The sequence below is a fragment of the Lagenorhynchus albirostris genome, chromosome 2 (genome assembly GCF_949774975.1).
Source record: "Lagenorhynchus albirostris chromosome 2, mLagAlb1.1, whole genome shotgun sequence".
Taxonomy (NCBI): Eukaryota; Metazoa; Chordata; class Mammalia; order Artiodactyla; family Delphinidae; genus Lagenorhynchus; species Lagenorhynchus albirostris.
This window is the reverse complement of record NC_083096.1, coordinates 24,189,347-24,204,712: the sequence shown is the minus strand read 5'-3', so window position 1 is coordinate 24,204,712 and position 15,366 is coordinate 24,189,347. Positions and strand designations below refer to the sequence as shown.

Below are 15,366 nucleotides of genomic sequence, written 5' to 3'. Positions count from 1 at the left end.
AAATCTAAAAGAAAGAAAGGAAGATGAAGAAATCTCCCAGAAAATAAAATCAGAGGCAAATGAGACAAACAGTTGGAAAGCAAACATAAGTTAACCTAAGATCAACTCAGACAGTCAACATTTGTCTAATGGGGTTCTACACAGAGCAAAAACAAACTGAAAAGAAAAAAATTAAGGTTGTGTGAATGACAGGCTAGGCAAGGGTTTTTGGGTTTTTGTTAAGGCCATCTGGAAACTCCAGGAAAAAACTAAAGTTATATAAGACAATGTTTATGTACATATCCACAGTCAGTTCCTCATCCACAATACAACCAACTGCAGACAGAAAACATTCAGGGGAAAAAAATTCCAGAAAGTTCCAAAAAACAAAACTTGAATTTGTCATGTGCCAGCAACTACTTATATAGCATGTACGCTGTACTAAGTACTTTAATCTAGAGATGATTTGAAGTACTTGGGTGGGTGTGCATAGGTTACATGCATATACTATGCCATTTTACATAAGGTACTAGAGCATCCTTGAAATCTGGTATCTGTGGGGGTCCAGGAACCAATCCCTTGTGGATACAGAGGGACAACTGTACATGACTGCACAGTGAATATTTGCTCAGTACAGTAATATAAAAGGAGAGGGGGGAGAGAAAGAAAAAAAAAATCCCCTGGTAATAGTATTGAAAATTTCTCTTATTTCTATGAAATAAGGCATTAAATTCCAACTGCAGGTGTTAAATCACCAGCAGCAATATTTACATTTCGTCTGATATTTAAAAGGCTCTTTCCCTAACAATTCATTATGTTACATACCTGCAATTATTTAAATAACTTAATTCCAAAACTACTTGAGGGGAAAGTTAATAAAACATTTTCTCCTTCTCCACAGGAAAATGACCTGGGATTGGTTTACTTTCTTTAAGCACATTTTACTAGCAAACATCAAGTTAAAATAAATGTGAATTATAAGTTATCACCAGGCAACACTGGTTTTTTTTTTTTTTTTTTGGCAACACTGCTTAAGAATGTCATCTGACTGGTAAAATGTATTGGGACTATAAAAACTGTGAGTGGATTTTACAATATTTTTATTTATATATCCATTAGGAAATTAAGATTTTGGCTTCCACGACTAAGTCTGACTCCCATAACTGTCTTGTGTTTTACAGGAACTTGGAATCTTCACTAAGAGGCTTTCACAAGACATTTGTTTCTATAGAGCAGTGGTTCTCAAACCATCACAAATCACCTCAAGGGCTTATTAAAATACGGACTGCTGGGCTCTACTCTTGGAGTTTCTGATTCAGTAGCTCTAGGGCAGGAACCAAGAACTTGCATTTCTAACGAGTTCCCAGGGAAGCTGATATTGGGAACCCTAATTTGTGGCTATAGACTGTGAGATTCACCTAAGTCAAGATGGTTTCCACACATGTGGTCTCATTCTCTTGCACCTAAGCTGTTCTCTCTGGGGGCTAGAAAATGGCCCCTCGACTGTTATAATGACTTCTACTCATGACATGCCTGATGCAGCCATGATGTGTTTCCTAGCCTATAGACCTGGTGGCCAGTTAGGCCTATTGGGTCCTACAAGTATGAATTTCAAGCCAAACCCAAGAACCACAGCTACTGACTTGCAGAGTTGGCATTATACTACTTAATCTACTTTTTTAGAAATTATCTAATAGATTTTTGTTATAATAGAAAGCTAATAACATGTGATCCAAAAGAAACAACAGAGTTAAAAATCTCTCACCTGACTTAAACTGGAAGGTTGAATATCAATAAGTCTTGGTGAGAGAAGGCCAGCCGCAAGACATCGATTGTAACTATCAGGAATGACTTCATTGAGAGATGGTCCTGATTTCTTTAAAAAAGTCAAAGTCTATAATAGATTGATTAATATCAGTCACTATTCAATTCAAATAATCAAATTTAAGAATAACTAATAAACTCATCACCCTACTTTACACTTAACATTTTGAATAAAACTAAAAGGCACTGAATGAAAATTGTGGGAGACTACATTTCTGTACTTCTTGCAGGGAAAAGTGCTTATAGGTTCTTGAGGTAACCAATGCTTGCTAGTTACAAATAATACTACTGATAAGGGTATTTTAAGTTGTTTATATGTAAGGTAACCCTGTTACCTTCTATAAAGCTGACAGACTTGGTAACAGATCTTAACAAACTTAATACACAAAAGAAAAATCTTGCAGTTTATTCCTCTTGGCCTAATGTGAAAGAGATCTGATATGAAGTATAAATATGGCATTCATCCACATCTAGCTGATTATCATTTAAAGGGTCTGCCACTTTGTGTTTTCCTGGAAAAGTATTTTCAACATACAGTCATAACCCACTCTGGGCCAGTCACTGTGCCACTGTGCTAGGTACTTTCTTTGCATTACTTCATTTATCAACATACAGTCATAACCCACTCTGGGCCAGTCACTGTGCCACTGTGCTAGGTATCTTCTTTGCATTACTTCATTTACCCATAAGCTTTCTGAGAAGGAAGAGAATTAAGAGGATGGATAAAAAGGGATGCAGTAAAGCACTGCTTTACTTTTGCCTGGGGTTCAGGAGCTAACATCCATATAAAGCTGCTAAAAACATCCCAATACCTTAGAACCTAGAAGGTTGCCGTCAGTAACTGATGCTACTAGCGGCTAATCTCATAAACCTAGCAGAAGCTACCTTCTAAGACGAAACAATAGTTTATATAAATAACACTAAGTAAAGTTTAAATCCATGATCTGACTTCAGTTCAAGAAGAAACACTCTGTCCAAATTGTCATGTTACCTACCTCCTTCTGAAAACCACTACAAGTTATATGAACAACTCCTGAGTTTAACAAACAAGTGGCATCTGAAAAAAAAAAAAAAAAGATTAAAAAAAAATCCACTTACATATTATATTTGGGATGGTTTTAATACAATAAAATTTATCCTAATAACAGATTCTTAGGCAAGGTATGGAATTACTACATACAATAAATTTTTAAGTAATTTGTCCAGGTATTTCTATCCTAACAAGATACCAAACCTTATCACAAGTGCACTTAATATGAAATAGTTAATACCTTTTCTAGCAAATTCAAAATAGTGATAATTTCTCTATAAAACATATAAACACTAAACTTCCTGTGTGCATATATCAAGTTAACTTCCTAACTAATAACAATGAGAAATGAACAATACACTATACACACATATACACACAACACAAATACAAACACATACTCTTGCATGTTATTTTTCTCAAAAGGTAATGTTAAAGAAATACATACCAAAGTTGTAAGTACTTGGGTTAAAAAACTGCTCAGGAGGTGGATATGAAGGAGGAACTCCTCGACTTAAACTTCTCTCATGTACTAATATATCCAAGATGTAATGTGAAGAAGTCCTACTTACAACAGAATCCAGTGACCACAATGCAAAATAAGAGCAATTATGTAGATATTCTCCTGATCTAAAAGAAAATTTTACACATTAGGTCAATGAACTGCTACACATAAAATTCCTATATATGTATATATAAATAAATACATACACATATACGTAGAGAGAGAGAGAAAAATCATACCTTAACGAATCTGGCATTTGTGCATGATACCAACGATTTATGTCGAAAAGCCCCAAATATATAGAAGGCTTTCCCTGTCCATATATATTCACCTGCCAAGTAAAGACTGAAACACTGGTATCAGGAGACAAAGCTAAAAGAAAAGAAGATAATCTTTAAAAATAGAATAAATAATCTCAAAATAAATCCCCCAAATAAAATTAGAGCAAGACTTTCTCATAAATTAAGAGGCTTAATTCATATTTGATTTGATTTGTCAAGACACATTTCTATCATTTATTCTATAAGAAGAGATTCATTCAATTGTATGTTGACTGTTTTTCTATTTCAAGAAGACCTTATTAAAAAGTACTCATTGGCAACTTTGAGGTATTGTAGGTAGAAAAGTAGAAAACGATTTGAATGAAAATTCTCCCATGAATATATCACTGCTACCAGAGAATATCAATACTTAAAATGGATGCCTTTAGGCTTTAGGGCTTAATTCTTTAGAAGAATTCTAGTTGAGAAGGATTGATCCAGCTATATGGTAACGCGTGGGGTGGGGGGACATAAGTACCTGGATGGTGGCTGGCCTAGAAGGATAGGAACAAAGTTAAGAGATCAATAGAAGGAAAGAGGAAAGTAAAAATCTGAGGCACAACTAACAGGGAATATAAAAAAGATGTGAGTGGGGAATAAGAGACAGGGTTTGATAAGTTCTGTTTTGACATGTTTAGTTGGATGTGAAGAATGGATCACAAATATAGATGCGGGGACTAGGACAGAGGCCATCTCTGGAATGAATGAGCTAACCATGAGAATGAATCCCAGTAAGAACAAACAAAATCAGGGCCCCACTGAACATTCCCAGAACTAAATAAAACTATCCCATTATCACATTCAATCCTCACAACCGACCCTTTGCAGAAGGTATAAATGTATTATTCCACTCACAGGTAAGGAAACAAGAGGCTCAGTCACAAATGTTAAATAATTTATGAAAGGTTACAACTAGTGACAGAGCTGGGACTTGAATCCATGTTGGTTGGATTCTAAGATCTATGCAATTTTCACTATGCCAGGATGTTTACCAGGAAGAAGGAATGACACTAAAGTAGACAAAAAATTCAAGGCAACCAAAGCATGTTTGCCGTATACGTCTCAAAAAATACAGAGGTAAACATTATTCAGAGACTATTCATACTAGTTACAACTAGAGACCTTTTTTTGTATGTCTGTCTGTTTTGAGAGCTGGATCAAAATACAAGGGTTTCTCATTTTCTTAATCTATTCAATTCTTGAGTTCTACACATGGCAATCTGGAGAGCAAGACATACCTCATATCTCATACAGACCTGAATATATTCCACAATTAGTATTCCAATGAACTACAGAAAACAATACCTGTCATATATCTTAAATCAAGATAAATCTTAAATCAAGTATTCACATGGTATATAATAAGAGTACTTTTAACCAACCTTCATTCATGCCTTCCTCCCTGTCACCATGAGATCGAAATTTCTCTACAGTTTGGCATCCCAACAGTTTGGTATTACCAGTCTGGCCCCTCAAAGGAAACATGCCACCTGTGAGGTCCAGTGTATATCTTTCTTCACAGTACTCTAACCCCTGAAATAGAAAATGTACAGCAATCTATATCCTAATAGGATTCTAGGAAAAAGTCATTCTAAAATTAAATGTTCTCCAAAAGAGTTTTCTTACAATACAAAGAAAACAAAAAAGTTAAAAGACTGAAGAGAACAAATTATTGAAAAGGGTTCTAAAATTTTATATAGCATAAAACACAAATAAAAGACTAAATTTAGTCTCCCAAAAATATTACCAAGAAATCTTCTAAAGCTGTTACTGAACACGGGAACCTTCATGCACTACTGGTTGTGGGGGTAAACTGGACCTAAGCATTAAAATTATATATACGTATACTCTAGACCAGCAAACCTACTTCTGTGTTTTCACTGAAGTTCTTGCTCTAAAACAGTAGTCCTTAAATTTTTGTTCGCTGATCCCTGTAACAATCTGACAAAAGCTATGAATTTTTCCCCAGAAAAATGCATACAGTTGTCCCTTGCTGTCCATGAGGGACTGGTTCCAGGACCCTCTTCGGATACCAAAATCTGTGGATGCTCAAGTCCCTCATATAAAATGGAGTAATATTTGCATATAACCTACGCACATCCTCCCGTATACTTTAAATCATTTCTAGATTACTTATAATACCTAATACAATGTGAATGCTACATAAATAGTTGCTGTGGCACGGAAAACTCAAGTTTTGCTTTTTGGAACCCTCTGGAATTTCCCTCCCCCCCCCCGCATATTTTTGATACGAGATTGGTTGAATCCACAGATGTGGAACTGGAGGATTGGGGGGGCGGGGGGAGGGACGACGCGGACACTGTGATCATGAAGATGCCACACGTAATTCAGGGACTTCACAAATTCCCTAAAACCCAAACACACACCCTCAAATACTAGGTTAAGAAAGCCTGTTCTAGAGAAGTTAATGTGATGGCTAACCAAATATGGCTATTAGCAGGACCCCACTATTTCCTCAAGAATTCAGCCAGAAAAAGTCATACAAAACGTAGATGCATTTACCCTCTTTCACAATTGCAAGCGACAAGACTATAAAGTCACCCCATGGCTTACTGCTTGTTATCTTAGAGCAAGAAAGTGGGGTTATTTTTCCTGGCTACCAATTAGGCCACAAGTTTGTCTTGTCTAATTCCCTCATTTTAGAGGAAAGTGACACCTGAAGATTTTAAGATTGTTACCTTGGTAAAATACCAGTCTCCTGATCCCTAATCTAATACTTTTCACATTATATTACGAATACGGTATTAACTTGAATAGAAGAATAACATTTCAGTTTCTTAAAACAGGCAAACAATGAACAAAATGGTACTCTGAACCCATACTACCATTACCATTTACCTCATATAAAATTTGTCCTGATGCCAAACACTTTCTGTCACCAAAGGCCAGCTGAAGCAGATGCAAACTCAAAACATCCCCTTCACTGAAAGAAACAGAAATTAGCTAAGGAGAAATACTGAATATCATATTAATGCATTAAGCACTTTTTATTGTCCAAATAAATTTAATCTGCATACAATATTGAGTGTATGTGACAAAACTGAGGTCACTGTAAAGAATTTAGTTTTACTTGGCTGTTTTCACAAAATGTAGTCCTTTGAAATAATAACTGATTTAATTATTTATTGATTCTAATTAACTAAAGCTTATGTTGCTTGCATATTTTAGGTGACATCTTATGTGCCTGAGACTATAACTCTTTACTTAATAGTCCTTCTCCCTTTCTTCAATAGGTGTGCTTTACTTAGGCAACACTGGAAGAAAAAATAAATGGGATACAAAAATTGTTCAGATAAACGTCCCTTCTCATTCACCACATGGAGCCTTCACAAGGCACATTACTCAAGCTGCTGCCAGCCCACATTACACTCAGATGGATGGAAATACGGATTTCACTTAATGAGGAATATCCCAATAGCTGTCTCTATATTTTTATCTCTATTTTCCTCCAGGATTGACAAAGTGACAAATCAATTCTTCCTTCACTGACTTACTCACTAAAGCGTAAGACAAAACCTCAAAGTGAAGACATCTAACACAAAAACCCAAGCTGACCACAATTCATGTACGGACTTGGGAAGAGAAAGTATTAGGAACAGTTATCAAATCATGTCATTTATGCCACAGACTTAACTGTTTCATTGATCATCAAAGAAAGTACTAAACACCAATGAAAAATAAGAGAAAATCAATACTTACACTGTCCTAGCATTGCAAATGAACAAGCTTAACCAGTTTGAAATTAAATTGAAAGGAAAGATTTCTCACAAGCTATAGCTGGAATAAAATTAAAGCTTATGAAAGACGGAAAAATTAACTGAATTAACCCTAAAGATATACTGCAAAAGGCAAGCAGAGGGACTAGAGAACACAGTACAAATACATACACAACAAAGAGAAAAAAGGAATGAGATTATAAAAGAGAAAAAATGTTCTTATGAGAGAACATAGAAGGCCATAAAAATTGCCTAAGGAATAAGAAATTGCCTACTCATGTGTATTGGCTTACTCTCTGAAATAACACCTAAACAGGTCAAGTAAGCACAATTTCTTCTTACTGATATCTCAGCATTACTCAAACATGCAGAAATAATCATTTCCCTTTTAAAGTCATTTCAACTACCACTTTCTAATTCACTGAATTTATGTCACTTTCACTAAAAAGGGACAACACAGTACAAAGCTTTGCAAAAGAAATTAACTGCTACTCCATTCCTGACAAATATTTAAAACCACATGTATCACACTTACCTATCTTGTGTAGACTGAACAGCCCACAAGTAACAGCAATTACGAGGATCGTTCTCAGGTTCTTGAAAAGTGACAGCATATACAGGAACTCTTCCACCTTCCAACTGTGTGTAGTATCTATAACAGGCACAAATATCAGTACACTTCATACTTTTAAGTTATAATTTCATGAAAAGGAAGAAGATGCCTCATGTAAGAATCTGGGTTAGAGCAACTGCTGTTCATACAATCGTCTTATCTTCAAAAATACACAGGGTACAAGACATCAAGACAATGAGCATGGCACCCCATCTCCCAGGTAGAACTGGGAAGGGTTAAAATTACTAAAGCACATGCATATACACATGTGTGAACTAGTCCTTCCAGGCATGTAAACGTATGCCACGATGTACTGTTCCCCAATAACAGGTACTCTAGAAAGAGATGAAATACTGCCACAACACTCTATTTCAGCTGCTTGGGTTTAGAGTCAATTTCCCATTACGACAACAGAATGAGTTAGAATCTGAAGAGTTCTCACAAACCCTTTGGAAAAGCATGATCAGTGAAGGATGATAGTGCTAAAGAAAACACTGTAAAAGCCAGGTTCTCCAGGCACTCCTTTGGGAGCTATGCAAAAACAAGAGCTGATAAAAAGGTATCAACAAAGAGAGTTGAGATGGACTTCCCATAGGGAGCTACTAGGCAATAGCATTGCCACTTCATCACTGGCACTTTGCAGAAAAATTTGACTTTGAGGAGGTGCAAGGACCGTTAATGTTTACTTAAGGGGCTAGTAACACTCTAATATCATCAAAGAACCCAACAGTAAAAAATGGGTATAGGTGAGAATCTTTATTTTCTACCTCTCTCTTTTGCCTTCACTTCAAACTTGGCAAATATTTATAACCAAACACAGCCAAGGAGGTACCAATTTGTTGGTGAGACGAACTGAGCAGGAAGTTTGGAAGGGTGAATATTTTGTTGACTCATTTGCAAGAAAAATTACTCAAGAAAATATTCCAATATTACTTGGAAGAAAAAAGAAGAAATAAATATTAAATTGACAACTTAAGAGACAAATAGATATCTACTTAACTCTTAACAGAGATTAGACTTAAAACCTATAGTGCCTTACCTCCCTCAATAAAGAGTCAATTCCTCAGCAATTTTAACAACATAAAGATTAATAGAAAAGTATCAATATAATTATACTTGGGGGAAGTTTTTGACAGCATAAAAAATTTTTAACACAGTATTTTGTAACTTTTTAAAAAAGCTTTTGTTTTTCTGTGAACTGAGAACTACTACTATTAAACTACCTTACACATATGGTTATGTAGAAAAGTACTTCTGAAGAATTCATACTATACAAATACATAGTTTATCTTAATATAGTCATAGTTACTAGCAAATTGAACACCACAATGACTGCAATGCCTTTATTTCCCCTGGCCGAGCCACATTGCTTGCAGGACCTTAGTTCCCCGACAAGGGACTGAATCCGGGCTACAGCAGTGAAAGCACAGAGTGCTAATCACTGGACCACCAGGAAATTCCCTGAAATGCCTTTTAAATATACTGAATCAACCGAAATTCATGTGCTAGGTCACTCCTTTATTATACAAAGTTATAATTTAATGCAATGGAAAATTACAGTCATTCAATCATTATCCTATCTTTTCCTGTTTATGTTAATTTTTAAATATTAGTAATTGAGAACAAGTTACATTCACAAAGAAATTACCAATAATCACATAATCGAAGAGAAAAAGTTGTACTTACTCTCTTTTCATGCTTTTCATATTCCAAAGTGCTAGATACCCATCAGAAAAACCAACAGCAAGCTGATTTGTCCGGTTTATGTAACTAAGGGTTGAAACAGCTGTTCCTGATGGGCTTACTAATTGAAAACACAGATGGCGTCCCTCTTGTATCACATTTTCTCTGATGTGTGGTACTTCAGCTGGGATACCAGTTATAACTTCAAGGTCTAAAAAATAAATAAGACAAGTAAGATTAACAAACTATAAACATCATAAAAGCAAGTGTGTTGCCCATTATTCAAGCAGCAACTGAAAACTACTGGGGTCAATTAAAATAAGATTAGTGATAACAAAGCATACTGAACTATAAAATAACTGCCTTTATTTTAAATGCTATAATTTTCGAAGTATATTTATTGTATAATTTCTTAAAAATCTCATAGTACACATCAAATATTATCTAAAGTAGACTCTTTATTTTAAAAGAATTAAACAATTTCCTTAACAATCATAAATAAAGCTGATGGTTTCTTTATTCAAATTTACAACTAACAACCTAAATATTCCCCTTGGAGAATGGCTGGTTCCAAGTCAGAAGCAGAAAATATATAAGATGAGCCTGGTACATCCTGTGCCAGAAATCTAGGAAGCTATCAAAATCTGAGGGGATGTGTCAGACTACATGAAGGTGCCTTCGTCAGCAAAAACAGGACATTTTTGGGCATGAGAAGAAAATAATGAAAATGAATAAAACACATTAAGTACAATATATAAAACCTCATGAGTTCCTGCCCTCCTTACTTACAAGAGACCTTAATGAATTGAAACACTGAAAGTAGCTGAGTACCAGCTTCTTACTCTGAAAATTAGTACTTAAAGAAATAGTAATATAAGCATTTATTCTCCCTTTTCTGTACAAACTGTATTTCAAGGTGAACAAATGGCCCTAGTTAATCAGAAAATTATTCTTTAGATTAACAGAACTTTAAAATCATCTTTTTTTGCAGCCCTAATGACACAAGAGACCTAGGCAACAATCTCAGTGGATGAAACAAAGTATGGTTTTTCAACCTTGGCTCCATTGACATCTTGGGTCAGATAATTCTTTGCTGTGGGGGCTGTCTTGTGCTTTATAGGATGTTCACAGCATCCTTGGCTTCTATCTACCAGACGCCAAGTAGCATCATCTCCCTCCAGTATTAATGGCCAAAAATGTCTCCAGATATGACCAAAAATCTGGAGGGCAAAAAATCACCCGAGAACCACTGGTACAAAGGTTGATGGATCATGCTGTCGTCATCTGAACCCACTGATCACTGAAGATGAAACAAGACACCATGTGCCTCCTGCTGTGATACATTATGAAATACCCAGCACTTCTGAAGTATACTTGTCAAGTGTTAAATCAATCTAATCAGAGCTAACTTAACAATTGCAGAAAATACAAAATGTAAATGACATCACATGAAGACACACAGATAATTCCAAAATGTGGGGCATTTTACCAGATAACTAACATCTTCAGCAAGTCAGTGGCACTAAAAATAAATAAATGAATAAGGACAGGATAGAGGGAGGACGGCTCTAAATTAATAGACATGAGACGCAAACCATCAAATGTAAGTCCATATTTAATGTCGTTAACAGTGGTAAACCACATCATGATTATGTAGTAAAATAACTGTTATTTGCTTTAGATTAGTACAGAGTAAAAAAGAGAGAAGGGTGACTTCCCTGGTGGTCCAGTGGTTAAGACTCTGTGCTCCCAAATGCAGGGGGCAAGGGCTCAATCCCTGGTCTGGGAACTAAGATCCCGCATGCCACACGGTGCAGCCAAAAAGAAAAAAGAAAAAAAAGAAAAAAAAAGAAAGAGAGAGAAGGTGGGGAAAGGGAAATAAAGGAGAACAGATGCACATATGGGTAAATTCTGAAAACTGACTTGAATTTAGGTAACAGGTTTGTGGGAATTTTTATACTGGTCTATCTACTTGAAGATGTTCGAAATGTTTAAATAAAAAAAATTCAGGCCCATTCATTGATATAACTTGTGCAAGAGCAGATTCCCTCAATGCTGTTATGAAGGGGGAAAAAATCCTATCACATTGTACTTGAATGATTACCCTCCTAATCCATTCTGCTTCTGATTTTTTCCCCCAGAAAACAGCAAGTGATTACATTTTGCCAAAATAACTAGTTAATAAATGGAATACTGTAAACTTATTCAAGAGAATAAAGTAGACTCTATATGCACTGATATGGAAAGATGTATAAGAAATACTGTTAAGTTTGAAAAAGTTGCAAAATAGTATGTATAATATGTTTATCATGTTAGGAACTTCATTTTCTACGTTGTGTGTGTTTCAGTGAAGTCTAAATAGCTGTAATTATAAATTACTTCTGTAAACAAAAAATTAATTTTGCATTAAACCCCAAAACTCAACTTTTTGTATGCTATAAAATTCAATGGCTTCCTAATTCTCAGAATTGAGAAACTGATTCTGATCTTTGATTACAATCCAGAGTTTCATTATAAAATTACCCTTGTGTTGAATTTAACTACTAACTATTGACTCCTGAAATAAAGCATGTTTCAACTCTACTATTTTGATCTGAAGAGTTTTAATTATGAATACAGGTATTTTAATTAGCCTTAGACCTATAGCGATATCATCTACAAAACACTCTGGAACAAAACTCCATCAAGACTAATTCCTTCATCAATTTTCTACAAAGAGCAGTTAAATCATTTCTAATATTCTACAAATTCATTTTTAGTTACTGTTATTTATACTAATCAATTCTTTTCATTTCAACTTTACCTGGGATTTTATTAAGATCAATCAGATCTTAATACATATTAAATTTCCAGGTATAGTTTCCATCACTATGAGAACTTTTTTTTTCCTTAAGTGCATGTGTGGCCATTATTTCTACCAAATCAAACTTTTTCATGTCATATTTTGCAGATTTAAATTTTGATCAGATAATCTGGTTCTTCAGTTAATTTCTGGTCAAACATAATTTTTACCACTTGCAGTTTTAATCAGTTTTATTACATACCAACAGTTCTTATTAGTTATACTCATTATAAATTGGGACAAAATACTGATTATTTATATCTATTTCTTAGCTGATCCATAAATAAACAGATCTGCACTAATACTACAGGACTATTTTTTTTAAAGATTTATTATTTATTTATTTATTTATTATATTATTTATCTTTGGCTGTGTCGGGTCTCAGTTGCGGCACGCGAGATCTTCATTGAGGCACACGGGTTTCCCTCTAGTTGTTGTGTGCAGGTTTTCTCTTCTCTAGTTGTGGCGCACAGGCTCCAGGGCACGTGGGCTCTGTAGTTTGCAGCACACAGGGTCTCTAGTTGAGGCGCCTGAGCTCAGTTGTTACAGGGTATGGGCTTAGTTGACCCGCAGCACGTAGGATCTTAGTTTCCTGACCAGGGATCAAACCCGAGTCCCCTGCATTGTAAGATGGATTCCCTACCACTGAACCACCAGAAGTCCCAAGAGGACTATTTTAAAAATCAAGAAGGTCCTCAAGGAATAGTCCTTTCCTGAAACTTTATTGGTAATACACACATTTTTAGAAGTTTTTAGGTTAGCTCTCCTCCCTACATAAACCAATCAAGTAAGAGTCTCATAAATCACAAAAATAACAAAACAAACAACACTTGAAGAGTAGATTTATAAATATATGCATTAGTATTAAAGGGGGAAAATTATCTCTCTTCACTTAAGTAGCGTTAGTTCTATTTTAGGATGTTATTTTGTGAGGGAAGACTTTTAAATTACTGTTATTTATTGCTTTATTTCTATCTTGGGCTTACTGTAGGAACAAGATTTTATACCTTTCAGCCCTTCTTCTGGCATTTACTTAATAACTTGAATATATTATTCAAGTGTATATCTGGAAACATACCCCTATCTCTTTCAAGACCTAGTCTATAAACACTTCATCAATAAAGTAGAATAACTCATGCAAAAAATCTCCATAGTGCCCAAAACAATAAAATAGGAGCAAACATTTTTTTAAAAAAAGATACATAAAGAAGTTTCTATATAACATTTTCTGACTATTAAAAAAAATCAATCCATTGCATCAGAACACTCAGGTGCTTAATTTCTGGTTTCAAGCAAAGAATGACTAATTAATTACCTGATGCCTCTACTTCATTCTGATTGCATGACACGTCATCCAAACACAGGTCAATAAGAAGGATCTGTCCAACATCAGTTACCACAGCTGCCACACCAAAAAGCCATCGCAGGCTTGGGTGTAAATGCTGAGTACTTGCGCTGGCTCCTCCATGATTAATTATAGGTTCAATAGCTGTTACCTAGACAGCAGAATATATCATTTGCTTTTCTTATACAAAGTGAGAAAACACAACAAATTTTGAGGTTAAAGCAGGTATTAGTTATACAGATGTTAACATTATCCAATACAGAATCATAAATCTGCATTTGATACTTGCAAATCTGAATAACATAATGAAATGTTCAGATATAACAAGAATCACATGGTGCAGTTGGAATAATAACTGATGTTTATCAAGACTTTACTATATTCCAGGCATTATGCTAATCAATTCACAATAACCCTTTGATATCAGACTATATATAATTATCTGTTTAAAGATGAAACACCCTGAGGCTTAGAATAGCCGAGTTATTCAAGTCACACAGTCATTAAGTATAAAACTGAAACCTAGATTTTTCTCACTTTAAAACTCTTAACCAGCTACTGTATAAGTATATAGCCTCTTCTCTAAGGAAGACTAAAAATAAATCATTCCAGATAAATTTACTGTTTACACTTTTTTAAAAAGGTCCTTTTTATGCCCTAAAGCCTGAAGAGGTCTAACCTTCTTTAAAAGGGCTACATTATAATGGACTTCACACAAAGCTTTGGCAGTAACTGGATCACTGACATTTAACAAGGACTGAAATTACTTAAAGAAAATCATACTGTAGCTACATTATGGAGTTGTATTTTTCCTCTTCATCTCATGAGTCAAATTTTAAATGTCTGTACCTAATAGTCTGTATTTTAGTTTACACTTAGCTTTCCTTCTGTTTCTTATTAATTCACAAAAATTAATTAGGTATGATATTTGATAATTAAGTATTTGGTGATTTCTACTATAATAATGATGAATATCCTAGAAAGAAAAGAGGAAATTCGCTATCAATGGTTTATGTGTTAATGTAAGGTTAAAGTTTGTTTCAGGTTGTAATTTATTATTACAGACAAAACCCTGGCTTTCTCAATATTTCATTAGTACACAAAACATTCCTTAGTGTTTCTAATTCTGAAAGCTGTAATTTCATGGATTGTCTTCCTTTTCTAAATTATGTAATAATGTCTATAAATACTAAAGCATGTTCTCTTTAATTCCTTCAGTGAAGGGTAAGGGATCTGTTTGCATTCCTCATATAAATACTATACATGAAGTTATCGACAATGCTACCTTAATTAATTTTAAAGTGAGGCAGTTAAAAGCAAATTTAAGAGGGGATACTGTGCCCTAGTCAAAAAAGAGCTAGTTGACTGAACTCCTTTTGAAGGTATCTATCACTCCTCTCCCAATCTTTTCCTTCCCCTATATTCCATGTGATATCAACCATTCATCCAATTAAGCAACCAATAATTTATCTAATTCTTATTCCTTC

The 15,366-nt window shown here is 34.8% G+C and overlaps 1 protein-coding gene across 1 annotated transcript in view; it reads right to left on the bottom strand.

The window, feature by feature from the left end:
• Window positions 1-15,366, bottom strand: part of AHCTF1 (AT-hook containing transcription factor 1) — an 83,920-nt gene that overhangs the window by 50,191 nt on the left and 18,363 nt on the right. The window contains exons 4-12 of the mRNA XM_060128289.1: window positions 13,850-14,030; window positions 9,695-9,902; window positions 7,931-8,047; window positions 6,518-6,602; window positions 5,041-5,191; window positions 3,578-3,710; window positions 3,282-3,463; window positions 2,799-2,860; window positions 1,745-1,873 (exon numbers count right to left, since the gene is read on the bottom strand). Coding sequence (XP_059984272.1) covers window positions 1,745-1,873; window positions 2,799-2,860; window positions 3,282-3,463; window positions 3,578-3,710; window positions 5,041-5,191; window positions 6,518-6,602; window positions 7,931-8,047; window positions 9,695-9,902; window positions 13,850-14,030 — 1,248 coding nt within the window. The remainder of the gene's footprint in view (window positions 1-1,744; window positions 1,874-2,798; window positions 2,861-3,281; window positions 3,464-3,577; window positions 3,711-5,040; window positions 5,192-6,517; window positions 6,603-7,930; window positions 8,048-9,694; window positions 9,903-13,849; window positions 14,031-15,366) is intronic.